At 41.2% G+C, this 27,414-nt stretch overlaps 1 protein-coding gene across 6 annotated transcripts in view; it reads right to left on the reverse strand.

The window, feature by feature from the left end:
• Window positions 1-27,414, reverse strand: part of bicra (BRD4 interacting chromatin remodeling complex associated protein) — a 50,320-nt gene that overhangs the window by 17,797 nt on the left and 5,109 nt on the right. For 2 of the 6 annotated variants that reach the window (XR_009768882.1, XM_061681265.1), the window contains exons 1-7: window positions 24,804-27,273; window positions 23,699-23,744; window positions 23,544-23,589; window positions 16,707-18,833; window positions 7,987-8,577; window positions 4,545-4,860; window positions 4,375-4,472 (exon numbers count right to left, since the gene is read on the reverse strand). Coding sequence is in view for 5 of the 6 variants with exons in the window: in XM_061681265.1 (XP_061537249.1) it covers window positions 4,375-4,472; window positions 4,545-4,860; window positions 7,987-8,577; window positions 16,707-18,833; window positions 23,544-23,589; window positions 23,699-23,744; window positions 24,804-24,810 (3,231 nt within the window). In the remaining variant the exon portion in view is untranslated. Of the gene's footprint in view, window positions 1-4,374; window positions 4,473-4,544; window positions 4,861-7,986; window positions 8,578-16,706; window positions 18,834-23,543; window positions 23,590-23,698; window positions 23,768-23,826; window positions 24,773-24,803; window positions 27,274-27,414 lie in introns of those variants that run through there. The other 4 variants (XM_061681269.1, XM_061681270.1, XM_061681267.1 and 1 more) reach the window with 4 other exon arrangements.

The raw sequence follows: 27,414 nt of genomic DNA on the forward strand, positions 1-27,414 counted from the left end.
CACTGGACCATGCATGATGTGTAATGTAACTGGGATACCACAGCTTTGTATCTAATAAAGATTGACAGTGACTCGAGTTATATCAGCAAAATATTTTACTGTGAATATGAAGTTGTCTGAAATCAGCAGTGGCTGACTAAACAGATAATTTATTTTATATAATTTTAAGACAATGGAAACATGTGCATGTTCAAATAAAAGCAAAGCATAACAAAAGGCATGCATAAGTTTACATGTATTCTATGGTACAGTGAAACCTCAATAAAACGGACCCCGATATAACGGATATCGGATCAAACGGACCGTGTGGACTGAACAATGTGTCCAAAAGTGGTTTCCATTTGTCACTTAAACTGCCATTGACAAAGTCTGTTAGTTTCAGAATTGGCTGCTGTTGTTTACTGGCGCAATGCAGGCAGAGACCGAGGTATTTCCGGGTCACGGATGGAGGTGTAGGTAGGTGTGGATAGATAGACAGGCGCAGAGAGAGAGAGGCGCAGACAGACAGACAGACAGCGAGAGAGAGAGAGAGAGAGAGAGAGATCGTTTGGTCGACCCATAGACAGATAGATCGATCCAAATTCATAAGACGTGCCTCCAGTGCCTATGTGGCGGCCAAGTTGAATGTGTGGCATTGACACATAATTAGGATTTCTAGGCAGGACATGCCCCACTGCAACATGATTGGCTCCTGCGTCGCGGGAAGGACAGGCCACGCAGATGGCCATCCCAAACATGCATCACATTTGTATGAAATAAAAACAAAGAAGTTTGTTATGGTTAGCTTTATGGCTAGGGTTGGGGCTTAAGGTGTTAAAACGGTTTAAGGTTAGGATAGGGTGTTTTAGGGCTAATTAGTGGGAAATGTTAATGCCGCCACACTTAAGTCACATACTTCTTTACCTGTCTGGCAGCAGTGGGGCGTGTTCTACAGTATACAACAGACAATCACAGTGCAACAGCGCGTCCTGGAGCCAGTCATATTGGAGCAGGGCGTGCCCTGCCTAGAAACCATGTAGGAATCCTAATAACACAGCATTCACGTGGCAGCCAGATTGAAGCAGTGTTAACTCTGAGGAATACAAAACAAGCCTTTGGAGCCTGGAACATGCTATTTTTGGTACAGTAACTTTTTTTGTCAAGCCATTCGCCTTTGGCAACAGATTTGCGGATCATGAAAGCGACTTACCTATGATCAGTATTGTAAGTCAACAATGTCACCATGACCAAGCACACCGGCATAGTAAATTAGGATAAAATGCGAAACTTTCAAACATTTAAGCTGTTTTTTAATATTAATTTACAATAACTTTGTATTGTAGTGGACATTTTGGGCCACAAAAAAAAACTATGGAACAATAATTTTGTAATGTACAGTAATAAGGGAGCATATGTCCTCAAACAAAAGTGCTTCAATGTAACTGACAATCAGCTATATCGGACAACCCCCGCTCCTACTAGTCCGTTCTATCGAGGTTCCACTGTATTCTCTTTTTTTTGGGGGGGGGGGGGGGGGGGGGGGCTTTTCATAAATGCTGTACTTAAGAAACAACAGCATAACTAACTTAATATCCGCATACATGGGAGTTTGGATTAAGGGGGGAAAAAAACAATGAGTGTGATTTGAATATAAAACGTTTATTTGTTAACAAATGAGCAGAACTTGATTTTTGGTAACAATGTAGTCCTTTTTCAAAACATGCAGTACTGTACATAAAATTACAACTAAATACTTTTGGTGGAACTTTTTCAAAATTATTTTAATGACCTTAATTTATGGGTTTATGACTCCCACGGCAGTATGAAGTAGGATGCGGAGCTGACGCTGTCTTATATTAATGGTGGACATGAGACTGAACAGTTGCATACAGTGGGGTAAAAACGTATTTAGTCAGCCACCAATTGTGCGAATTCTCCCATTTAAAAGGATGAGAGGCCTGTAATTTTCATCATGGGTATACCTCACGTATGAGAGACAAAATGAGGGAAAAAAATAGAAAATCACGTCTGATTTTTAAAATAATTTATTAGCAAATTATGGTGGAAAATATTTGGCCAATAACAAAAGTCCATCTCAATACTTTGTTATATATCCTTTGTTGGCAATGATAGAGGTCAAATGTTTTCTGCAAGTCTTCAAAAGGTTTTCACACACTGTTGCTGATATTTTGGCCCATTCCTCCATGCAGATCTCTTCTAGGGCAGTGATGTTTTGAGGCTGTCGCTGGGCAACACAGACGTTCAACTCCCTAGTAATAAACAAGCCACGCAAAGATGCCACCCAGCACCCTAGCCTTGTACTACCGCCGCTCCCCGCCGAGGTAGATAAACTTGAACTCGCGAGACGCAACTTCACAGACACTAAGTAAATCACCAGCCAGAACCATCAAAAGCAAGACACAGACATTTGCTTTGCCATGCCGACGCTAAGTGAATTACGGCCGCCTGGAGCTTCAAAGCGGAAACCCAACGATGCAGAGTTGGACCCCGGACGCCAAGTTAATTAACTTCCTGCCAGCCGGAGGATTTCACCAACAAAGACGCCTCCATCCTGTTGAGTACCGCCACTTAAGAGTTTTAACATGCAACAGCGACACCCACGGGCGATAGAACAACACTACAGACATGGGTTCATAAAACAATCTGTGGCGGACTTGACTGGGAGTTAATATTTTAAGAACTTTACATGAACGCCACTGGTGACTGTATTGCTGCAAACTTGAATGTCTAACGTTGAACCTGTTGTTAACTGAACCAGATGAAATGTTTCACCCCATACCACAAATGTCACATGGAAAATAGTAGCGTTCTCCACACCAGACAACATTTGAAACATTCGTTACTGGTATTAAAGAGGATGAGCGTGGAACAACGCAAGGTGAGGAAATGGTCTTGTTAGCTTAAATCCAATCATTAATATTTTATTCCACTGGTTTCAAACCACAAAATAATCCTAAAATGGAAAAATAACACCAAAAGGCGGTCCAGCCACCCCTCTGTGGTACCGAAGGTGGTAGTAAGGGAGGAGGGGTAAAGGATAAAGGATGTTGTAGCAACAGTGGAGTTTGGAGTGTGACTGTTTGAGGTTGTGGACAGGTGTCTTTTATACTGAAGTTCAAACGGGTGCCATTAATACAGGTAATGAGTGGAGGACAGAGGAAAAGAAGAAGTTACAGGTCTGTGAGAGCCAAAAATCTTGCTTGTTTGTAGGCCACCAAATACTTATTTTCCACCATAATTTGCTAATAAATTCTTTAAAAATCAGACGATGTGATTTTCTGGATTGTTTTCCCCTCATTTTGTCTCTCATAGGTGCGGTATATATCTATGATGAAAATTACAAGCCTCTCTCATCTTTTTAAGTGGGAGAACCTCTACAATTAGTGGCTGACTAAATACTTTTTTTCCCCACTGTAAATATCCTTATGCGTTTCACAAAGATCATTTACACAACCTTAAAAGTGTATAATTGTCCAAAATGGAGTCGACTGAGTTTGGTCAACTTTGGTCGAATCGCCGTGCTTGGCGCTGCCGATTTAGTTCACTTTCTCTTATAGTGTTTTGGTGTCATAATCCCATACTCACAATGTCCTAAAGGCTATAAGTAGGCTTTGCCCAACAAGGAGTGGCGTTTCTTAGCAAAAATACACACAAATAAAAACAAAAATAACACGAGTGTGTGGTGACAAGATGCCATTACGCCGACTGGAGCATCACTACTGGCGTGGGGAAGGATCGAGTGTCTCAAATGTCGATGCCGCTGAAACCAGCAGATTGATTCTCAAAATTAAATAGCGATACTTTTGATACTTCAATCATATGAAGGACGGTATTTTCAGTAACCTATGAGAAAGGAAATCGGTGGTATGAATCATTAGCCGAAACACAAAAGGAGCATATCGTGGCACAATTTCCACACAGCAAAAGCCAAAATCTATTTGCAGCGACCAAAATTTAATTGTGGCAGCCCATCACAAATACACATTTATTTGTATATGTGGGAAACCCTGGCATGATTGGAACGTCAGTACTAAATAAATATTTTTATTTTATAATGGATTTATTCTTTGAAGCATTATTATTAATTTATGTCATTGCAATGCCTTGCTTTTAGTAAGGTTTGTACAGCGTCATAGCAACAAATGACATTTTACTAATAACTGGCGTAATATTTTCTTTCCATGTTTCGGTCATGAATTTTTATTTCAGTGCATCACTAGTGAAAACTCATGAAAAACAATGGTTATAATTGGAGATTTCCACGATATCGAGGTAAATACGTTGATAAACAAAATAAATCTGCGATATAGTGAGGAACACTGTAAATTTGAAACACAATTGATGTGAGATTCTGTGTAGGTAAACATTGCCCACCTGTGCAGGCTGAGTAAGGCTCACAGGAGCGACAGTCTGATTCACTTTGGCTCCAGCTGGTCCCTGGACTCCTGAGACTACCTGTAAGTCACTTGAGGCTGCAAACAAGATGAGGCAGACTGTCAGAAAGAACAGCTCCCTCGCATCATGAGGGCTTGATGGGGGCTTACCTATAGCAGGACTTGTAATGAGCACGGTGGGCTGCAACGGCGAGGCCAGCTGAGCGGGTGTTACGGCGCTGGCCGATGAGGTGATCACCGCTTTGTCGACAGGGACGTCTTGCTGCGTGCTAAATTGGCTGTTGGCAGGAGGCTGGGCCTGGGCCTGGGCCTGGACCTGGACCTGGACCTGGGCCTGAGCCTGAGCCTGGGCCTGTGCCTGTGCCTGTGCCTGTGCCTGTGCCTGTGCCTGAGCCTGAGCCTGAGCCTGAGCCTGAGCCTGAGCCTGAGCAGGCTGCTTGACCTGTAGCAGAATGCTTTGCTGGATCTGGAAGCACATCAGGACAACCAAAACATGAGATCCAAAGCAAAGTTGACACAATAACCCCAAACTATGAGGCCATTTTAGCTAATCAAAAGCCTGAATGAAGTATTCCTATTCAAGGATCACAGGAAAGTTCAGTGTCTAACTTTTTGCAACGTGCCCTTATAATGCCAATTAATGCATGGAATTAGTAGATGCATGAAACGTGCTTATTAAGCTATTAAACATACCATTATTATCATTGCAGATGTATTTAATGCCTGGTTTTAGCTACTGTTCTGTTTTATCTGTGCTTAAAAAAATCTAAAAAAAAAATCACATTCCACTATTAAAGAAAAGTTGTGGCTGACAGTTCTTTACTATGGATTTTTATTAAATGTATATATCACGGGCAGAACAAAATTGCCACACAGAAAGGCCTGAGCTGAGATTTGAACCCACGACCACATACTTGTGAAGCAGACGTGTTTGAAGTTAGAATGGTTTGAATCAGTTGATAAATATGGAGTTCAGAACTCAATATGTAAAGTATCTTAATTTGCGGATTTTATTGTGAAAATGTGGGAATTTTGTAAATGTGATAAATATTTCCATATACTATATGCCCTGAATGAGTTCATCAGTTTGAAGTTGGGATGGTTTTTTAAATGTAGTAGGTGAAAATTCCTCTAAATGTGGGTATTTTATTGTCAAATATGGAATTCTGAAAAAGTTGAGAAATTATTACAATGCAGAAATTACTTCATGATGTTCTGCGTTAGCTGATCATTTTAAAGTTGGAATGGTTTGAATTGGGCGATATATGCGTAAGGAGGAGGTGAATATGTAAAATGTCCGCATTAATTTGATAACATTGCCATGGAAAACGTAAAATGCTGAAAATTGTAAGAATTTGGGGAAACCACCATCATCTCCTTTTAAGTACAAGACTCGAATTAAGCGGTCTCGCGTTGCAGTTTGCAAGTTAAAATTCACATTTTGCACCTCAAAAAACACGTTGAAATGCAAAACTGCGAATCAGTTTTACCGCGGAGATGGACGCACGCACGCAGGGGCGTATGTGACACAACACACGTCAACGATGCGTGGGAAGTACAATGCAGAAGTGAAGCTATTCGGGTGAAGGAGCAGGAACACAGCGGGGAGATGCGACACCGGATTGAGGAGAGAGAAAAAGACAGAAAATGGCAAAAGTGTGGGAGCATTTCATATTAACGTCTGTTGCCAATCGCCATAAAACAATAATAAGAAGCAGCATTTCATCGTGAAATGCAAGGCGAGCACCCGTTCGTTGTAACACGGACCTTTCCCTCTGTCAAAGATGCCGCGTCATGGGACCTGAGAGACAGTGAAATTAACATAGCGCAAATCAGTGAGATTCACGTTAGTCTACATTAACTAACGTTAGCCCTGCGCAGCGTCTCAGTTAATTATGCGTACCGTCAAATGGGTGTGGCTTTATTTATTATGAAGGTGACAAGTACAGTACGCAACCAAAAAGCATCCGTAACATTACTTACAGGTGCTTTTGCTCAGTGTAGTCACTGTGTGACATATGGTCAGTATACTACCATCTGATGATCTGTCAGTGGTAAAACTTTGAGTTAAGTAGGTGAAAAGCGTGGCAAATGTGGCCAGAGAGGAATAAGAGTAAAATTTATCAGGAACCCAAATAGGAGGGTTTTGATGAAGTAAATATTTGTTTCCTCTCGAGGTTTTCTTTTTCATTCTAGTTTGAACAAATTCAACACTTCCAAAACTTGTAGTAGTACAAAGAATATTTGTCTTATTCCTAGTCAGCTGGTCTAAGATCATAAATGCACAACCGTTAACCTAATGTATTAATATTTCACAAAATGCTTAAATGCTAGTTGCTTAAGTGGAGATGCACAAATCCTGTTAATGCTTTTTTTTATAAATTGCCTTATCTTTTGTACACACCGATGACATCATCGTTAAAACATGGTGCCTCACTATCAGAAGATTTCCCAGGGTGCCTTGTTGTATAGTTTGTTAAAATGCTGTTTTATGTCAGTTAGTCCCCTAATACCATAAATAATGTGTGTGTAATGTGAATTTTAATAGAGATTATGTGTGTCCCCACCCGCAGCTTTTGTTGTCTCAACTACTTTTTATTATCATGCACCAGGAGTTAACGTGTTATCCGGGCACATGGCCTCTCTAGCTTTCAGTACATTGTGCAAGCCGGTTGATGTGCCAATGGCAACAGGGGAGGTGGAAAAAAAACCTTTGTAAAGCGGCAGTGTCAAAACTAGCACAGTCTCAATACTTGCACACATTATAGGAGTAGAAAAATGTTATCATTTGAAATGTTAACCTAAATATGATGTAAACTTATGAATCACGAGATTTAAAACTAATTGGTGGCTTTTCTAAAACATATTCACTCATACACCTCATTTCACTGTGAAGGGGTTTTCCTTTACTGTGCCCAATTATAATACGCACAATTGACTTTTTAAGATTCTTTTGGGAAAAAAAATTTGCATTACACAGTAGAAATTATAGTGCTTGTTTATAGTCACTTTTGTATTTAATGAGCTACGGCCAACAATTCATGTTTTTTATGTTTCAGGGACTACGGATGGAAATTTGCCCTGTCTAAATCAGGGACTTTTACACTTTAATCATGTAACTTTGCTTCATGTGTTTAATTCAGGTACATTATCCTGTCCAAATAAACAAATAAATACCTTGCAACGGGTCATGAATGAGCTGAATGGTTTGAATTGAATATGGAGAACTATGGAAAAATAAATTAAATTAGAAATTTCATTCATTTACATTTATTTTGTTTCATAGAAATTGTTCAGTTTTGGGAGTAGTATGGAAAATAATTTAGGGAATATCAAAAAATACTTTGTTATATGCCCTGAATGGGCTGAATATTTTGATGTTGTAAGTGACAAGGACAAAAAAGTGAGGAGGTTAGTAATAAATACAAAGAATTTTGTTGCATAATAATGCAATTTGTCGCCATTGTTGTCTGCATGCTCATCAAAATTGTCAAAACAATGGCGACTTGAAGAACATAAAAATCAATTGTGTGCAGGGAACTACTTTCATTTGTGCTTCATGGAGGTAAGAACCTTGACGGTCAGTATATACCTGGTGGAGCTTCTCCAGCAGCTGCTTCTGCTGCAACGAGGGCTGACTGATGGCTGACAGCGTCTGGATTTGCGAACCCAACAATGCCAGGTGCTGCTGCTGATCCGCTGTCAGGCTGTGGACGGGAACCTGGGCTTTTAACATGGCGGGGGCCGGTGAAGCAGTGGGAAGGGTGGCGAACGGGTGCGCAGTCAGGGGTTTGGGCGACTGTGACATAGGAGGCTGTTCCTGCTGTTGGTAGGGCGATGGCTGGGAGGCGGGCCGAGGCTGAGGCAAGAGCTGTACTTGGATTTGAGTCGGCTGCGGCTGGGCCACTTGGGTCTGCGAGGGGGACTCAGTGACGATGAAGAGGGGCGGTGGATGAGATGAGGGCGTGCAGGAGCGGGAGGGCGTTTGCGATGGTGGCTGGGGCTGCGAGGGAGGACGTGATTGCTGGTGGTGCGGCGACTGGATGTGCTGGCTCAGAGTCAGTGGTGACTGCGAGGGCTGGGGGCTGTCGGCAACAGGGGGCGCTGCTGTGGTACTGGTCAAGGCCGGCGAGGGGGTCATACCCTGAATCTTCAAAGGCTGCTGGTGTCCACTGGGGGGTACCTGTAGAGGTGGAGGATATAAAGTCATTTGGATCACACTAACTAGAAAGGGCAACTTCTGTGGAAGCTAAAAGCTGATATTGAACGGAAATACAGTAGAATTGATGGAAATATTGAAATGCAGAATGTGAGACTAAGTTGGACTGGTTTGAATCAGTCAAGAAATGTGGAAGGAGGGTGGTCAATATTTAAAATCTCTCTTGATTTTTTAAAATTTTATCATAAAAATGTGTACATTTTGAATAGCTCAGTATATGTCCAGAACGAGTTGAATAGCTTGAAGTTTGAATTGGTCAAGAAATGTGGAAGGTGGTAAATATGTAAAATCCTTCATAATTTGGCAATTTTCCTGAAAATGTGGGAATTTCATAAAGGTTATAAACAGCTCTGTATATGTCCTGAATAAGCTGAACATTACAAATTTTGAATTTTTTGAAGCTGTTGAGAAATGTGGAAAGAGGAGGTCAATATGCCAATTGTCTGCATAGATTTTTTTCTGGAATACAAAAAATGTTTCCCAAAGTCTCCCTAGTTTCCCCCAAAAAATTTTTCCCTAGTTGTCCTGATGAGATTGACATTTTGATGGGCAAAAACAACAAAGAAAAAGTGTGTGGGAGAATATACTTTTTTTTTTTTTTTTTTTAAATACAGGTAAATCTTTTTCAACTATATCAATTAATTTGAGAATGTAAAATGTAAAAATGTAGGATACAGTACTAAACGTGGTAATTTGAGGATTGAGAAAGTTTTTCAAAGATATCCTGAATTTTGTGAATATTTTTAAGTTTTGGAGATTTGTTTGAAATTAGGAAAGAGTTAAATTCTTCATCATATTCATTTAAATAGGATTTATTTAGGAGCGGAGGATTACTGCATCTATTTTCGTGATTATAAGATGCAGTCTCATTGTTCCAGAGTTGGGACTCATTGTTTCCATGACATGTGTATCACAGGACTCACATAGTCTAAAGTGTAAAATGATCTATGCTAATGTCAAACCTGGAATGCCCATAGATTGTGTCTCAATGGGGAAATATGCCCTCCCCCCCACACACCAAAAACATATTTTAAAAGAGAGAAAAAATAAGAGACATGATGATGAGCTGCGCTATTGCAATTGTGGAGTGATCTGGGATCACATCAACTTTAGGGATGTTTTGGGTTCCTTCGTTATCGGACTCGGGAGTTGTGAGGAACACTTGTCTTGTTTCAGTGCAACATAATCAGGTCCCATTGATTGATGGATTAGTCATTGACAGTAACAGCAAGTGAGTTGGTTACATTGAATTAGTTTCTAAAGAATTAAAAAACACAAGGCACTTGACAATTTTATAATGTTATTGTGTATGATACAGTAAACCCCGTGGGGGATGGGCACCACGCCCTGCTGCAAATGGTGAAAAACTGGGAGAAATTGATGCCCACCCCTTAAAAATGTTTATAATTTCTTATATTAATCATTTAAGCCATAAATATACCACCAACTATACTCCCAAAACAAAAATATAATTTCAAACTCATGTTACATAAATGACAATATGACTAGAAAAAAATGCACTTCTAGTGCACATGTACATGAACATGCAGCACAAAATCTTCGTAAATTCCACTAACAACCCAGTCTAAACTTGGATCCACCGCAACATGCGATGTTAGTGGCTCAGTCAAGATGTATTACTTCAACATATTTCCTTGACACCAATTATTGCTTTCCCATTAGCTACGGCTTTGGCACCATCATCTGGCAACTTGGAGTGTTGAGCGCACAAAAAAACGCAAATAGGTGAATTTGTGAATAGTGAACCACAAATATGTGGGGGTTCACTATATATAACAAGCATCCTATTTGACTTAACTTCAAAGAACGCCATTTGATTGCCAATCACACAGAACATTTTAAGAGATTAATAATAACAAAGGCTCATGGTTTCACAGCAAAGCAGTTTTAGTAACACAAGCAAGCTGCAAGCGTGTTAGTTATTTGCGCACTACTGTACAGCAACATGGAAACATGGAAGCAAGTACTACAAATAGCACGGTAGCTAAGGGGAAGAAAACTAAGTGGAAGTGGCGGCAGCAGCAAGTCTATGTGGCTTGACGTAGAGGGTATCTCTACCTGCTTTACCACTTCCCCCACCAACGAGTCACTTAATTGGCTGTCATGGACAGTGAGGGCCGGAGCTGTGACGCAGGCGCTGCTGACGATTACGGACGCCGGGACCCCAACTGGGGGGGTTGAATTGCCTTCTCTGTCCTCCGGCTAATAGTTAACCGTTCACGGGGCGAGTTAGGAGAGAAGGAATGACAGGAGGTTGGATGAGAAGCAGAATGGTGAACTAGAAAGATCAGACCACGGCTGTGTTTGGAATCATTAACTCATTCACTGCTCCCAAAGGGATTTTTATATAAAATACTATATAGTTCCCTCATTAGTCAAATGGAAGAACTTTTAAAAAAAAAAAAAAAAAAAAAAAAAAAAAAAAAAAAAAATACTACTCAGGGACGCTGTTAATTATGGCATTGCTGTCACATAATCAAAATGTACCAGCTCAACATCAGCTGGTTTAACTTCTGTAATATTGAACAAAGAAATAAATTAGAACAACATTACATTGTTTTAAGCCAAGTGAATTTTTAAAAAATTAACACATTTCACGAGAAACATTTGTCGACCAGCGTTGTGACATGCTGCTTATTACATTTCAAATTCAAATCATGAATTTGTCTCGTGTCGAAAAACAAAACAAAAAAACAATTGCTCCGAAAGAGGAAAATAATTGTTCTGTATTGGCGAAATGCATCATTGGACAAATTCCTTTTTGAGTGACCATTGGCTCTTCGCTACTTTTCAAAATGATTGAGGGCACTATATAGGGGATTACCTGTGCTCACAACAAAACGGCAAACAGTTGAAACCAGATGTTTACATAGACTACATAAAAAGCAACATCCCCCTCCCCCACTGCAATACATGAAATCAGCCTAAACTTTGTTGTTTAGGTCAATTAGGATTACCAAAATTATTTGTATTTGCAATATGCCAGTATAAAGGACTGTTCAGGCAATTTCTCCATTACTTTGTTCAAAGTCAGAAGTTTACATACAGTAAGATTACTTTGCCTTTAAACAATTTAGGAAAACACAGATGATATTTCTTTGTAAGCTTCTGATAGGTGTATTGACAAAATTAATTAAAGACACACCTGTGGATGTATTTGAACTCGGCACACGTGAAACACTGCTTATTTGTGTAGCATCATAGGAAAGTCAAAAGAAATCAGCCAAGATATCAAGACGATACTTGTGGACTTTCAGATGCCTGACGATGACATGCTCATCTGGTCATACAATTAGACCAGGGGTGGGCAAACTACAGCCCGCGGGCCACATAAGGCCCGTTGATCATTTCAATCCGGCCCACCAAAGATTGGTACAGAATCGCCCAAATCATGACTACATTCATTTGACCTTGTCCTGTAACACCCAGTGGTTCCACCAGGTTGTCCTGTAACGCCCAGTGGTTCCACCAGGTAGCGCAGTTGGTACATTGACTTGACTTTGGCTGTTTTGTTTTTACTCTGCTACTGCTCTGAACCTTTCTTCAACCATGATGGGCCAAAGAAAAGAAAAGTCGACAGTGAGTGCCGATGTTTAATATAGAATGGACTACTAAATACTTTTTCACTGAAGTCCAGTCAAAGGCTTTATGTCTAATTTGTTGAGAAACCATTGTGGTTTTAGAGAACTATAAAATCAGCCGTCACTTTTCTACCAAGCATGCTGATTATGCTAACAGCCAATCAACGCAGGAACTGATTGCTACGGCTCAGCGGTTAAAATCAAGCTTGCAGGCTCAGCGAAACACCTTTATCTGACAAACTGCCATCCAGGATTCAGTCACCAAGGCTAGTTTTTTTGATTGCATTCAAACTAGCAAAGACCATCAAGCTTCTTTCCCAAAGAGAGTTTCTGAAAGAATGCATGGTAGAGACAGCAAGTATCTTGCTCTCCTGAGAGCAAGAACAAATTTGAGATCTGCATATCACACAGGACAGTGACTCGCCGTGTTGAGCTAATTAATGTTGACTTAGCTAAGAAGCTAAATAAAAAATAAAAAAAAGCAGTGCAATTTATATTGTATATCTTTGTACTGGACGAAAGTAATGACATAAAGGATACCGCTCAGCTTTTAGTTTTTATCAGAGGGATTAAGGGCAATTTCGAGATAACGGAGGAGTTTTTGGCCATGAAACCCCTGAAGGGAAAAACGCGAGGAGAGGATTTGTATGACAGCGTGTCTGTGTCATCAAGAGGTACAAGCTACCTTGGAGTACACATGCCAACATTACCACAGATGGATTGCCAAATCAGTCAAGGATGGTGTCGTGGTGCACTCACCGAACTTTGGTGCGGGCAGCATGGGTTCAGTTCCCACTCAGTGACGGTTTGAGTGCTAATGGTTGTCCGTGTCTATATGTGCCCTGCGACTGACTGGCGACCCGTTCAGGGTTTAGTCCGTCTTTCACCCAAAGTCAGCTGGGATAGCCTCCAGCGCCCCACGACCCTGAACCGTATAAGTGGTGTTGAGAATGGATAGATACATTGCCAAATCTGACTGGAAAAACCTTTGGGCTGCTAAAAAGAGGCCAGCCCTGAGCAGGAGGTAATTTTCCTACACTGCATAATCCACCAGGAAGCACTGTGTAAATTTGGACTGCAGCTTGAGCATGTAGTAAAGTCAGTTATAAAAGTGATTAACTTTACTCGTGCGAGGGCATTTCGGCATTGTCAGTTTATTAAGTTTCTCGAAGAAACTGATGCTGATCACCAGGACTTGCTTTACCACGCAAATGTCCGCTGGTTAAGTTCGGGGAAAGTGTGCCATCGAGTGTGGGAGCTCAAACAGGATCTTTTTTTTTTGGCGTTACTGGAGAAAACTGACGATTTTCCTGAGCTGAGTGACACAGATTCGCTTTGTGATTTACCTTTTGCTGTGGACATACTGACACATATGAATGAGCTGAACGAGAAGCTACAAGGGAAAGACCAGTTTGTGCATGAAATTTGTACAAACAACAGAGCCTTCAAAACCAAGCTAGCTGTATTCTCAAAGCAAATGCCAAACAAGTCATATGTTCATTTCTCCACACTGGCTATGCTGAAATAGGCTCCTCGACCTGAAAAATACAGGAAATCACTCAATGACCTGCATGGAGAATTCTGCCATTGGTTCACTGATTTTGGAAAAATTGACAAGTCACTTCAGCTGGTGTCATGTCCCCTCACACAAGACCCTGAAACAGCGCCACGGGAGGTGCAGATGGAACTGATTGATCTCCAATGTGATACTCTCTTAAAAGAGAAGTTCACCTCTCAAACTGGATGAGATTTATGCTTCATTAAGTTTCCAAAAATCCGGAAGATGGCATAGAGGAGGCTGGTGATGTCTGGCTCTACGTGTGTGAACTGACTTTTAGTGTGATGGACACCAACAAAACATCCTACAGATCCCTGCTGAGTGATGAACACCTCAGATGTGTTCTGAGAATTGCCACAACAAAACTAACACCAGACTTTGATGCACTGGCAAAAAAGGTGAGTTTTTTTTTTTTTTTTTTTTTTTTTTTTATAAATATGCAAGCATCTGGTCCTGGCTTGGCCCGCCTGTCAAATTTTAAATGCCAATGTGGCCCTTGAGCCAAAAAGTTTGCCCATCCCTGAATTAGACCAGAGTATAAGCACCATGCAAACGTCGACCCATCATACCGCTCAGGACGGAGACGGTGCTGTGTCCCAGAGATAAACGTCCTTTGGTCCGAAATGTGTACATCACCCAAGAAAAAAAGTAAAAGACCTTGTGAAGATGATATTTCAGTATTTCGTCGAGTACCATAATTTCTCGTGTATAATGCGCACCCCCACCCCCCAAAAATGGTCAAAAGTCAATGGTGCGCATTATACATGGGTATAGGGGCAAATGGAAAGAAAAAAACCTTGCACATTTTATAAATGTATGCCGCCATCTAGTGTTTATGAAGAAGCTGTACACTTTTATTCCAAAATGCCACCGCCACCTAGTGGCTATAAAAAATGTGTAGCCTGCACTTTCATTCCAATATGACAGGGGTACGTATGACTGCATATATGTACAGTTGTGCTCATAAGTTTACATACCCTGGCAGAATTTGTGAAATATTTTATTTATGTATTTTAAATATGACTGAACAACCATAATTAATTTCTTTATGGTTATGTTTTGTTTAATGATTATGTTTTTCTGAAATGTTTTGACCGTTTAATTTGAATCCCATTAAAATAAAATTGAATCGGTTTCGCCTGACCCTTCTTGTTTTCTTTAAAGAATTGTACCCATCTTACAAATTCTGCCTGGGAAATCAAACATATGAAGACAACTGTGTGTTTTCTAATTTACTAAATAAAAGTAGGGCTGTAAATTTCTAAATAAGAGCAAGTAAATTAAAAAAAAGGATGAAGTGTTCAAACCAAGTCCTTAACTTCAGAATAATTCTTTGAAAAAAAACTAACACAGATAATACTTTATGCTTTGATCATATGGGTAGAAGCAAAATCATGCATTGTAAAAATGCATTATACATAAGTAGAAGGGTTTTCCAGAATTTTGAGGTCAACTTTGGGGGTACGTATTATACATGGCTGCGCATTATACACGAGAAATTAAGGGTACTCGATTTATCACCGCCCTGTCTACACTGAATAAGTGTAGCTGCAAAGGTGGAGCTTAATTACATCTCTGAAGAGTTAATCTAAACAGTGGACACCATTTAAATCCCCAAAGTTGTTAAATGTGAAAATTACTCTTTGGGAGTTAAAATTTACTCCCAAAAATGTAACCCTGAAAACTTTAACACTCCAAATTTTGCCGTGTTAAGATGCAAAGGCTGTTTTTTTTTTTTTGTAAAATTAATGCCTTATCTTTTATTCAGTGTAAATTGAAGAAATAAAAACCATACACAAAAGGAAACTAGTTGGTTGTTTGTTATCAAGTGAAAGGTCTTATTTTCTCTTTTGTATTCATAATTGCTCTTTAACCAATAAAAAAGATAGTTTATCCAAATACTTGATTATTCGTGAGCATTTTCAGTAGAATACTCAAATTCTCAAATATACGATAGTTGCAGTGCTACTTTCAACTCCCCCATTATATTGTCATGTTTTGATTTTTTAATAAAACCCTTGCTTCGGGGCCCTGTATGATTAACCAGCAAAAAAATTGCTCCTCAAAATTAGAAAGTTGCTCCTCAAATGAAGAAATAAGTATTTCCAGCCTTGCAGACCCAAGCTGTTTTCCATATTTAACTTTGGGAAGATGAGCATTCAAATCTGAGCGAAGCTCAATTACAGGTCACATAATAATGAGAAATCCGACCGTTTCAAATGCCAGATTGAATTGACCGACTTGAATAGCTTGAAGAGATTTTTGGCATTTCCAACCAAAATTATCATGCAAACCAGAAAGTACATCAAAGATCATCAAATTTAAATAATAGAAGAGGGATAGAAGGGGACCTTTAAGGATAACAAATTCAATGTTTTGTAGTGGCCATCGCAAAGCCCTGATTCAACTAAAAATTCATGGGCAGACCTGAAAAGGCATGGGCGAGCAAGGTGGCCAACAAACTTGACTCAGTTTCACCACTTCTGTCAGGACCAATGGGCCAAAATTTCTTCCAACTACTGTGAGAAGCTTTTGGAAGGATATCCAAAACATTTGACCCAAGTAATAAAGTTTAAAGGCAATGTTACGAAATACTAATTAAATGTATGTAAACATCTGACTTTGAAGAATGTAATGAAAACATTTCTTTAGGGAAAAAACTCTCGCATTATTCTGGCATTTAACAAAGAGAAATAATGTTGGTAATCCAAATTGACCAAAAACAGGAAAAGTTTAATCTACTTTAATGTCAGACAGTGAGGAAACAAAAGTGTGTATTTTTATATAGTGTATGTAAACATTTGGTTTCAACTGTAGAGCACGATACTGTATAGTGGATTGGGAGTGATTCCCAACACAGCCCACATTGTACCACTTTGTGCCAATGTTAATGAACGTTTTAAGACTAAGCGTGCAAAAAGGATTAAACTGACCTGCTGCAGGAACATCTGCAGAGACTCCTGGCTCAGGATCATGCTCGAGCCCTGGTTGGTGAACAAAAGCCTCCCTGGGCTGTGATGAGCCTGGTGAGGGACCAGTCCGACCGCGGTCACTGGCGAAGATGTGGACATGGACGGAGCGGAGGACGATACGGTGGTGACCGCAGAGGGAGCTTGCTGCATGGCAAGAATGGAGGCCTGCTGGGCGGCCTGGTCAGTGCAGGTCCCCAACACAGTGACACATTCTCCGGGTTGCCTTTGGGCCATTGTGGCTGCGCCGATGCTGCTGCTGCTGCTACTACTACCACTGCCACTGCCACTACCACTACTACTGCTGCTGCTGCTGCTGCTGCTGTTGCTGCTGCTGCTGGGGACTCCCACTGTCTGGGCTTGCAGGGCTGTCTGAAGGCTGACCGCAGGGCTTAAGGCCTCCACTTGACCCAGCATGGTCAGGGAGTTCTGGATCGGCATTCCCTGGATGACCGTCGGGCCATGTCCTGAGACGGTGTGGGTCTGCGGCTGGCTCTGCGTCTGAGCCAACGAGACCGGCATCTGAAACAGGGTGGGCGTTCCCATCTGGCCAGGCTGGAGCTGAATGGGTCCGGATAGGATGTGGGCAGCACCAGGATGTCCCTGGGAAGCCAACACTTGACCCAAGTTGATGTTCTGGTTTGCCGTTAAAATCTGGTTGGCAATGAGCTGCCCACCATGGCCCTGGCTGGTTATGATGTGACTCCCGGGATGTTGGGTCAAGATCTGCCCACCTGCTTGCAACTGTGGAAGGAGGAACTGGTGGTTCTGACCTTGCAGAACTGTCTGAGAGGGAATAACAATACTGCCCGATTGGTTTAACAAATGCACACTGAGAGGCTTGCCTGGCGCCTGCGCTGCTTGTTGCTTGAAAAGCGTTTGCTGGAACTGCGAGCCTTGCGTCGTGGCTTGAGTGCTGAGTACAACGTTCGAGCCGGGTTTTCCAGTAAGGAAAGTTACATTCTGAGCTGCAGAAACAGGAATTTGTTGAAGCCCAAGAGCCTTGGTGGCATCGTTCTGCAGATTTTGGGGCGCCGGCTGCTGTTGTTGTTGCTGCTGCTGCGGCTTGAAGAGTTTTGTTTGGAGGGCTCCCCCCTGAGGAGGTTTAGGCTGAATGGGTGTTGGTGTACGCTGGATAATCACATTGTGCATGATTTGGCCTTGAGTTTGAGACTGGGGTGCCATTCCCGAACTCAGAGGTGTGCTTCCAAAGCCCAAAAGTCCAGCAGGAGCAGTCATGGTGCCGCCACTGGTGCTGCTTGTACTGCTAACAACCGTGGCCGGTCCGTTTAAAGCTGGGGATCCCAAAGTGGTTTTGTTGCTTTGGATGACAAGTCCACCTCCTGGCGCCCCAACCCCTGTTTGAGTAGTTGCCCCTGAAACCTCTGTCCCAGACTGATGCAGCTGGTAGCCACCCATGGCTTTTGTCAGGATGGGCTGCCCAGACTGATTGATAGTCATGACTGTGGGTTGACCCACAACCTGAATCTGTCCAATCCCTAAATGTCCAGACTGGCTCCCATTAGGGAGAGTTTGAAGACTTGAAATCGGTTGAAGCGTCACATTCCCGAGGCCCACGGGCTGCATAAAAGGCTGAACGCTGATGGCCTTATTCATGACCTGTGGTTGGAGCTGAAGGCCTTGCTGAGCTAGCACGGAGCCCAGCATTTCAGCAGTAGCATTCGGAGGGGTAGCGTTGGCAGTTCGGGCTGACCCAGGAAAGATCGCCGCCGCCGCCCCCCCGACGTTGATGCCTACACCAACGGCTGCCCCCCCGGCTGCCGAGAGGCTGGTGTCAGGCAGCGTCTGAACCACCTGCGGTAGGCCGGGGATCCCAAAGGATTCCAGGTCCAGCTCTTCATTGGCTTCTTGTAAACTCTGTTCAGTGATGTTAGCCTCGGCCAAGCTCTGCTGCAGGATGTCACAGGGCTCGTGGTTCGTCCCGATGCCGTTGCTCCCGCCTTCCCCGTCGGGGGATGCACCCAGGATGTCATCATCCTCCAGGAAGTCCAGGTCAACACTGACTCTGGGCAGGCCTGCCGCCTCATTGGCCGAGAGCTGGACTGTAGGCTGGACCTCTGGAACATGGCCCTTGAAGCGAGGAGTAAAAGAGGATAGCTGAATTTAGGCGTGGGAAATTTTAACTTAAGGTTATGTGAATCTCACTATCCTCGCGCTACTGCTGATTTACTACTATATTCATTTTTTTAAGAGCAAAGTCAATTCACCATCAAGAACACAGTTGATTGGCATTACTTGGTTTAAATAAGACAAGTCCTGACAATCTTGGATAAAAAATGTACTGCTTTAAGATGATGGTAGACGATAAAACATAATTACACTGAAACAGGTCTGACTGCTCATCCGTCGTTCCTCAGGTGCGTAAATTTGCCATTTAACAATGAAGATAACTGATAATGTAAAATACCAAGGTGCAGCATTGATAACACAATACGCATTGTATAATTTGCATGTAGTGTTACTCATTATCATTAAAAGCAGGTGGAACCACAAATATGAGACTGCGCTCAATCTAGAATTTTCCCTTTTTTAATTTATATGATATGTATTGTGATTCATCTTATATATTTTTCCAAATAGGACTGATATGCGCACAATTGTATAGTAACATGGCACAAGACTGCGACCAAATTGGTTGCATATGCGACCTTTTTTTTCCAGCTAATGCGATTAAAAATGTCGTCTTCGCACTTGCGCACGCTTTAATGGTTGAAAGTTTCCCATTTCTCACTGCAATCTCTCCTCCTGTACATTATGTGTGAGAGAGAGAGAGAGAGAGAGAGAGAGAGCGAGCGCTCGATTGTTGTTATGAATTAAATGAGTTAAAAGCGACCGACTCGCTGCAATGTGATTGGCTGGCTGCTGCAAAATAATTAACTGAATAATTAAGCAATAGGACGCATACTATTATCCACATCGTCGCGTAAAAGCGCCCCCACATTTGCACGTCACAGACAGTCCATTACGCCGTTGTCTGGCCAGTGGCCACCTCGTAACTATATTGACGCTTCCCTGGCTGCTACTTATTCATTTTAAATGACAAGTGTGAGCCTTCAACTCATCTGCACTACTGGTGAGCAAGCTAGGTAGCCCGCACCTACCTTGTAAAGTCCAGTAAACTGGTAAACTCCTCCCGGCGCAATTCACCTACCGTTTTTCTTTTCACACACAAAATTATCAATGCTGCTAAATTTGTCACATGACTAAAACCAGAGGTCACATCTCAAAATGACGAAGGTGTGTGCATGTGTTGGGGGGCTATACGCTAACTACAAAGATTGGCGGCTTCATTTGTCTCTCGTTTTCATTTCACTCGTTATAACAAATACAGTCATGTGAAAAGGTTAGCTAGCAAATCTTTCTAAATTAAGTAACACTTTCAACCCTGTTTACAGCATAGACATAAGGCCAAAGTTAAAAAGCCCAAACTCCTTTAAAGTGGATTGTATAGGAAAACAAATTATCATTAAAATAAAGTGCAACAATTTCAATAAAAACGATTCAGCCATGGTCTGCTTGGGACTATGATTTTAAATAGGTACATTGGTTTGTTTTGCTATTAAATACATTGCAAAACAGTGTGAATAATCATAAACGGTACTTTTACAGTATATGGTGCTGGCACTCTTATGAAATCATTTTTAAATATGTGCCAATCATAGGGTTGCGGTAATGCTAAAAAATAAGTGGTATTCCCAGGTGAAGAGGGTTAGGAGCCCTCACTATAAGAGCTGGCCCCTCGGAGTCGAACAAATGATCAAATAAAAGTAGTCTTTTTTTTTTTTTTTTTTTTTTTTGAATTGACCCATTTTGTCTGCCACTGCTTGTTACAAACTTTTTGTTCACAGTAAAATATTTTGCAAATATATCTCAAGTCACTGTCTATGTTTACTTCATACGGAACTATGATATGCCATGATCATGCTGTGTCTAATCAAAAAAGGGTGCCACCAAATCATGCGCTAGTGCAACCAACTGTAAAATGTTGGTTACACCAGTGCAAAAGTTAGTGTAGAGCCCTGAGTAAGATTGTTGGCATTTCATTTCGAGAGTTACTCCCAGTTCTTCCCACCACCAATAAATTGAGGTGAATGTATACAGTGGAGAAGTGTAACTTCGGACATGTACCTCATAACTACAGACGCAAAAACCCACAGACAAGCAAATCAAAGCTTGTAGGTTTGTTAGTGGAGGGGATAGGCAGAGGAGGGATTGGTCATGCATGCCACACAAACAGATCGAAAACAAGGTGGAGGGCGATTGGGGGATTTTACTCACCCCGGTGGTAGAGAAGAACGAGCTGGTGGGATCAACCGAACCATCCAAAAGGTCGTCAGTGTCCAACTACAGACACACGCCCACCGAGGATAGGACAGACAGAACCCCCAGGGCCCCCCAAAACCAGCAGGCAAAAGTCACCAGGACAGGGAAAAATAAGACCAGAGAAGGAGGTGGTAGGGAGGAGGGGGAGGCGAGGAAGAGGACAGAACATAGAAAAGAGAACCAAGATTGTAAGGAACCAGCCAAAAGATTAGGGAAAGAGAGGCACAAAGACAGGTTTTGCAGACTTGGGAAGCGTTAGTTTCTCAGTTTTGTGAGTAAAAAGGGAAATGACAGGCTGAAACCATCAACAGTGCATTCAAAAAGCAAACAAAGCCAAAACAGTGGGAGGGAAAAGAGTAAGCAAAAAGGGATATGGCTGTAAGGTGCATCAACCAATAACCTACTAGTAGCAGTAGGCCTGAGCTAATATAGTCCTATTTAAAGGCAGCTTTATAGTTTAACCCTTGTGTCGATTGATGTTTTCCACTGCTCAACTCTGCTCTACTCACTGGTAGTTTTCAAAATAGTTTTCCCAGAAATTATAAATCTATTACATACTGAACATAGGAAGGAGACAAGCTAGCACAAAATGGCAAAAATGAGACTCGCCTGTATTTTTGCCTCAGCATGTGGTTATTGGTCAGGAGAGAGAATTTTATCCAATTAGAAACTGGGGGCTGCATGAAAATTGAGCATCGCAGCAAAACGGAGTATAATCCTGCAGCGTCCAGACCTAAGGCATGGCATTTAGGTAAGCTATCATTGGTGGGTAGGTTTATTGTTGACATTTCTAGCCATCTATCCTGAAAAGGTACAATTCGATGACAAATCTGCTCAACCAATGAGCGATCAGCCGTTGTCACCCATATAGTATTGGCTCGGCACACTTGGAGCCACAGCTGACTGACTACTAGAGCAGCAGTTTCCAAAAATTCCGGTCTGAAAAATTATTAAATATTTACCACAAATGTATCTTTGTTCATCTACCTACGACAATGACTTATAGCGACAGGCAGAACAGATAAATGCTCTTCCACTAGATGGGTGAAGATACAATTAACCTGTGTATACATCTGTGACCATTTATACAATAACATCTCCGTGTTCAACTAAAAAGGCCCAGATTTCATACAGAGTAAGAACATTTGTAGATATCATGAGATGAGATCATCAGTCCCATATATGGAGGGTGCAGAAGTAGGTATAGAGTTGTAAGCAATATACATCATCATCTTTATTCCTTCTTTTCAGACAACCCTGGCAAAATGCTAATTAAAGAGTGCCGGACAACAGAGAATTCAGAAAAGGTTCGACAGATGTGGACTGAAATTTATCGTGTAATCTGGAAATTGATTGATTGATTGAGATGTATTGAATTTTTCAGGCCAAAGAACGCTGAAGAAGTTCAACAGAAATTAAAACTAGAATACCATACCTACTTTTGTGGGATCTCTGTGTAAAAGAGACTTTTGGCGAGTCGAGTTGTGGGCTAAGACTAACAAGTGCCGTGTAGTGGAAACGGGTCATTAGCTGCTCTATGATTAACGGCTACGTTAATCGTACATCATTAGAGATGTATAGAAATTAAATATGTAAATATGGTATATTAGACTTATATAGGCCATTAAATATGATGTAAATATGGTACATTAGAGGTGTAAGTAATAATAAATAGAAAAATGTGCATAATGTGGAGGTCACAAGCATTTAAAGCAATCAGGGTCAGTTCAGGCCATCTAAAAGCTATCTAATGTTTATATTTGTATGATCGGTACAAGTGATATCAGTTCATCGTGGGGATTACATTCCAGACTCACCCACAATAGGTGAAAATCCGAGCTATTGAAACACCACATAAAAAAAAATTCTATATAGTATAAGCCTAAAAACTCCACTCCCACACAATTTGAAAACTTATTAAAAAATTTTGAACACATTGTAAATGTATGTCAACACAAACAAATTGGAAGGTATAAAATGTATAGAAAATAGTAATGTTTTATAGTTTAAGCCTTAAATGACCTCGCACACACTGTATCAAACCGAAACTTAAACACACATTGTTCATGTATTTCAAGTTTTCAACACAAAGAAAATATGTATAATAAAAAAATATCTGCAGTATAGCTGTAATATTATTTACTTCTATGTTGTCACTGCCCTGTGCTGACGTGTGAAATGGTAAGTATATTTTTTGCGAGTGTGTACATTCAGGTCATTTCAGGTGTTTCAGGTGTCAAATGTAAAAAGTTTAAAAATTATAATAATAAAATAAAATACCACCAATATCGGATTTGAAAATGCATGTACACACCAACATCTTAAAATTTGACCTGCAGCACAAAACTGGACCTGCAGTGTAAATCCAGCATTAGTTCTACCAATTTCTACAGGCACCTTCCTCCTTTTCAACATCAGGCCAGATAAAAAGCCCCAGGCGCTTTATGTCATACTCACATGGGTCTCAGATCCATGAAGAAAGTCATTGAGAGCTTCTGGGTCACTGCAAATGAAAACAAGAGTAGGATTCACAACCATGCATGACGACAAGTAAAAAAAATAAATAAGAGAAACACTAAGATAAAAGTTGAAAACTCTCTGTGGCAACTTACCAAATCACATCGAGAAGGCACCTCCCGTCTTCATCATCCATGACAACTGTTTAAGACGACATGAAACTGCTATAGTCATCACAGAAACACACAAAGAAATACATTGTACTGTACCAGAGAACTCGTACATGAAAAGAATATTGAGATTTCATCAATCAAGGTTTTGCATTTGCAGGACTTGACCAATTCAGCAAAACAACAACACAGTATTAAAATGATCGATAGTGAAATGAGTAGTAAGGCCAAACTAAGAAGGAATAAAAAAAGTCCACAATGAAGTAGCAATACTTTCCTAATTCATGTAACAAGAAAAAAATAGTCAAAGTTGTGATAAAAAAGAAAAACTGTCACACCACCTGAATAAAGTCATAATTAAAAAATAAAGTGAAAAGATTTCTAGGAATACTCGACAATGTTATGAGAAAACAGTCACGAAAGGCTTTGCGAAACTAAGTTTGCAATGTTACAAGAATAAAGTGTCAACATTACAAAAATGATGTATTACAATTACAGATATGTGAACAAGACCGTTTTTCTAAAATTGTTTGATGACGAAGTCATAATTTAAAGGAGGGAATACAGTGGATTTAAAACATCTACAAACCCCTGTTCAAATGCCAGGTTTTTTTGTGATATAAAAAAATATCAAGACTAAGATAATCATTTAAAAACATTTTCTCACCATTAATGGGACCTATAACCTGTACAACTCTTCAAATCCTTTAAGGGGAAAAATTAAAAACAAAATCTACCTGGTTGCATAAACACGCACACCCTAAAACTAATACTGTGTTGCAGCAAATTTGTCTTACAGTGTTTGTCTGAAAGGTTCCAGGACTTGCATCACAAAAGATATGTTTCAAAACCAAACTACAAACAACACGTCTTCCCCCTTAATGTGGGCCAGACGATCAACCAACACTTGTACGAAGTGATCCTGTGCCACCTGTGGTGTGTACTTGGTTCAGTCCATGAGAAGAGGCAAGAGTTGTGGCAGGACAACTCATTGCAGCAGCACCATGACAAGGCGCCTGCTCATAATGCCTTAAGCGACAGTTCCTGGCCGAGAGGAACATTGCTATGCTGGAGCAATTTCCCTACTCACCCAACATGACTCCATGTGATTGTTTTTCCACTTTCGCTCAAGGGGGTCATCAAGGGGACCCGTTTTGAAGACGTGGACGACATCAAGATGGCCATGACGCTGGCGCTGCAGAGGATCTTGGTAGATTCCTTCCAGGAGTTTCAGAGAAGGCTGGGAAAGTGTGTTAGACTCCAAGGGGATTACATCAAAGTGAAAAGTGTGTACTTTGGATTTGGAATAAATCTTTAGTCACACCAGTCCTTAAACAACCTCATATATTACAGCACTCAGTCTCTTTGGGTAGGAATCTAATAGTATGGCACATCTTCCACAAACACTTGCCCACTTATGTTTGCAAAAAACAATGCAAATATGCCACATTGTGAGGGCATCTTCTGTGCACAGCACTCTTCAGATCACCCCACAGATGGAATTGTTCAAAATTCCCTCCACCTTGACCAAGGCCCCAGTTCCAGCGGAGGAAAAACAGCCCCAAAGCATAACGCTGCGACCACCATGCTTCACTTTAGATATGGTGTTCTTTTGGGGGTGAGCAGTGCTGTTTGCGCCAAACATACCTTTTGGAATTGTGGCCAAAATGTTCTATCTTGGTTTCATCAGCCTATAACACATTTTCCTACGTGTTTTAGCAGATTTCAAGTGTTTTTGCTAAACGTATCCAGGCTTAGATCTTTTTCTTTGTAGGATAAGGCTTCTGTCTTGTCATACTACCCCATAGCACAGACATACAAAGTTGACAAATATTGTTGTCACATATACTAAACAGCCAGTACTTGCCAGAAATTTCTGCAGCTCCCTCAATGTTGCTGTCGGCCTTTTAGCAGCCTTCCTGAAGTTTTCTACTATTAGTCTTTTCATCAGTTTTGGAGGGATATACATTTCTTGGCAATGTCACTCTTTTTTCTCCACTTGATGGCTGTTTATACGGTTTTCCGTAATACATTTTGAAACTTTTATTGTACCCTTCTCCGAACTGATAACTCAACAATGAGATACCCTTGATGTTGTGGGTACTCTCTGCCTACCATGGATAGGACTACAAAAATGACAATAAAAGCCTACGAACACAGAACTTTAAATGGTGTCAGATGTTTCCTGACATGCATTTAACCGGAGTTTAAATGTGATTGGTTCTGAACACAGCCACATCCCAACTTATAAGAAGAGGGGGTATGCACATTATTATTATCTCACCTGTTTATTTTTACTTCCTCTCTTCCAATTGAGTTGTACATGTTAGTGGTCACATTAACGTTGCAAAAAGCTTTGAAATGATTCATCTTGGTGTCATTTGTTATATCACAAACATCTGGCACTCGAATAGGGGTGTGAAGACTTTATACTGCATATCCACTATATGTTTGTCCTCATTATATTATAATTTCCCATAAAAATATGACTTTTCACCCTCCTATTACAGCTGTATTCTCATGAATTGTTTTCCTTTTCAGTGTCGCTACCACTATTTCATGAGTTTGATTAGTGTGACACAAAACTATTTGGCAAGCAAAATAAACACATTACACCGTAGGGTTTACTACTTGTCACAATAGTTTAAATGAAATCAATATGTATAGATTTCAATTCAGAGTATCTGCATTTTACGCAACGTTGGCCAATTATGATATCATTGCCATTTTTGGGAAAAATACATTTACCATAGTTAGCTAGCTCTAACAGAAATAAAGCAAGCACAGTATAATAATCCAATAGTGGGAAGTAATGTAGTACTACTACTTTTCCTTTCGGCTTGTCCCTTTAGGGGTCGCCACAGCGCGTCATCCTTTTCCATGTAAGCCTAGATCTTGCATCCTCCTCTCGAACACCAACTGCCCTCACGACATCCATCAACCTTCTCTTTGGTCTTCCTCTAGCTCTCTTGGCTGGCAGCTCCATCCTCATCATCCTTATACCAATGTACTCACTATTTCTCCTCTGAACGTGTCCAAACCATCGAAGTCTGCTAACTCTAACTTTGTCTCCAAAACATCGAACCTTGGCTGTCCCTCTGATGAGCTCATTTCTAATTTTATCCAACCTGGTCACTCCGAGAGCGAACCTCAACATCTTCATTTCCGCCACCTCCGACTCTGCTTCCTGTTGTCTCTTCAGTGCCACTGTCTGTAGTCTGTACATCATGGCTGGCCTCACCACTGTTTTATAAACTTTGCCCTTCATCCGAGCAGAGACTCTTCTGTCACATAACACACCTGACACCATCCTCCACCCGTTCCAAGCTGCTTGGACCCATTTCTTCACTTCCTGACCACACTCACCATTGCTCTGGACGGTTGACCCCAAGTATTTAAAGTCCTCCACCCTTGCTATCTCTTCTCCCTGGAGCCTCACTCTTCCCGCACCACCTCTCTCATTCATGCACATATATTCTGTGGCCACCTCATCCACACGCAGCATCAGCACTGGGGCGCCCCAAGGTTGTGTCCTCTCTCCGCTGCTCTTCTCTCTCCACATGAACGACTGCACCTCAGTGCACCCGACTGTCAAACTCCTGAAGTTTGCAGATGACACCACTGTCATCGGCCTCATCAAGGACGGTGACGAGTCTGCATATCGACAGGAAGCAGAGCGGCTGGAGCTGTGGTGCGGCCGA

Source organism: Phycodurus eques, chromosome 7 (genome assembly GCF_024500275.1).
Source record: "Phycodurus eques isolate BA_2022a chromosome 7, UOR_Pequ_1.1, whole genome shotgun sequence".
Taxonomy (NCBI): Eukaryota; Metazoa; Chordata; class Actinopteri; order Syngnathiformes; family Syngnathidae; genus Phycodurus; species Phycodurus eques.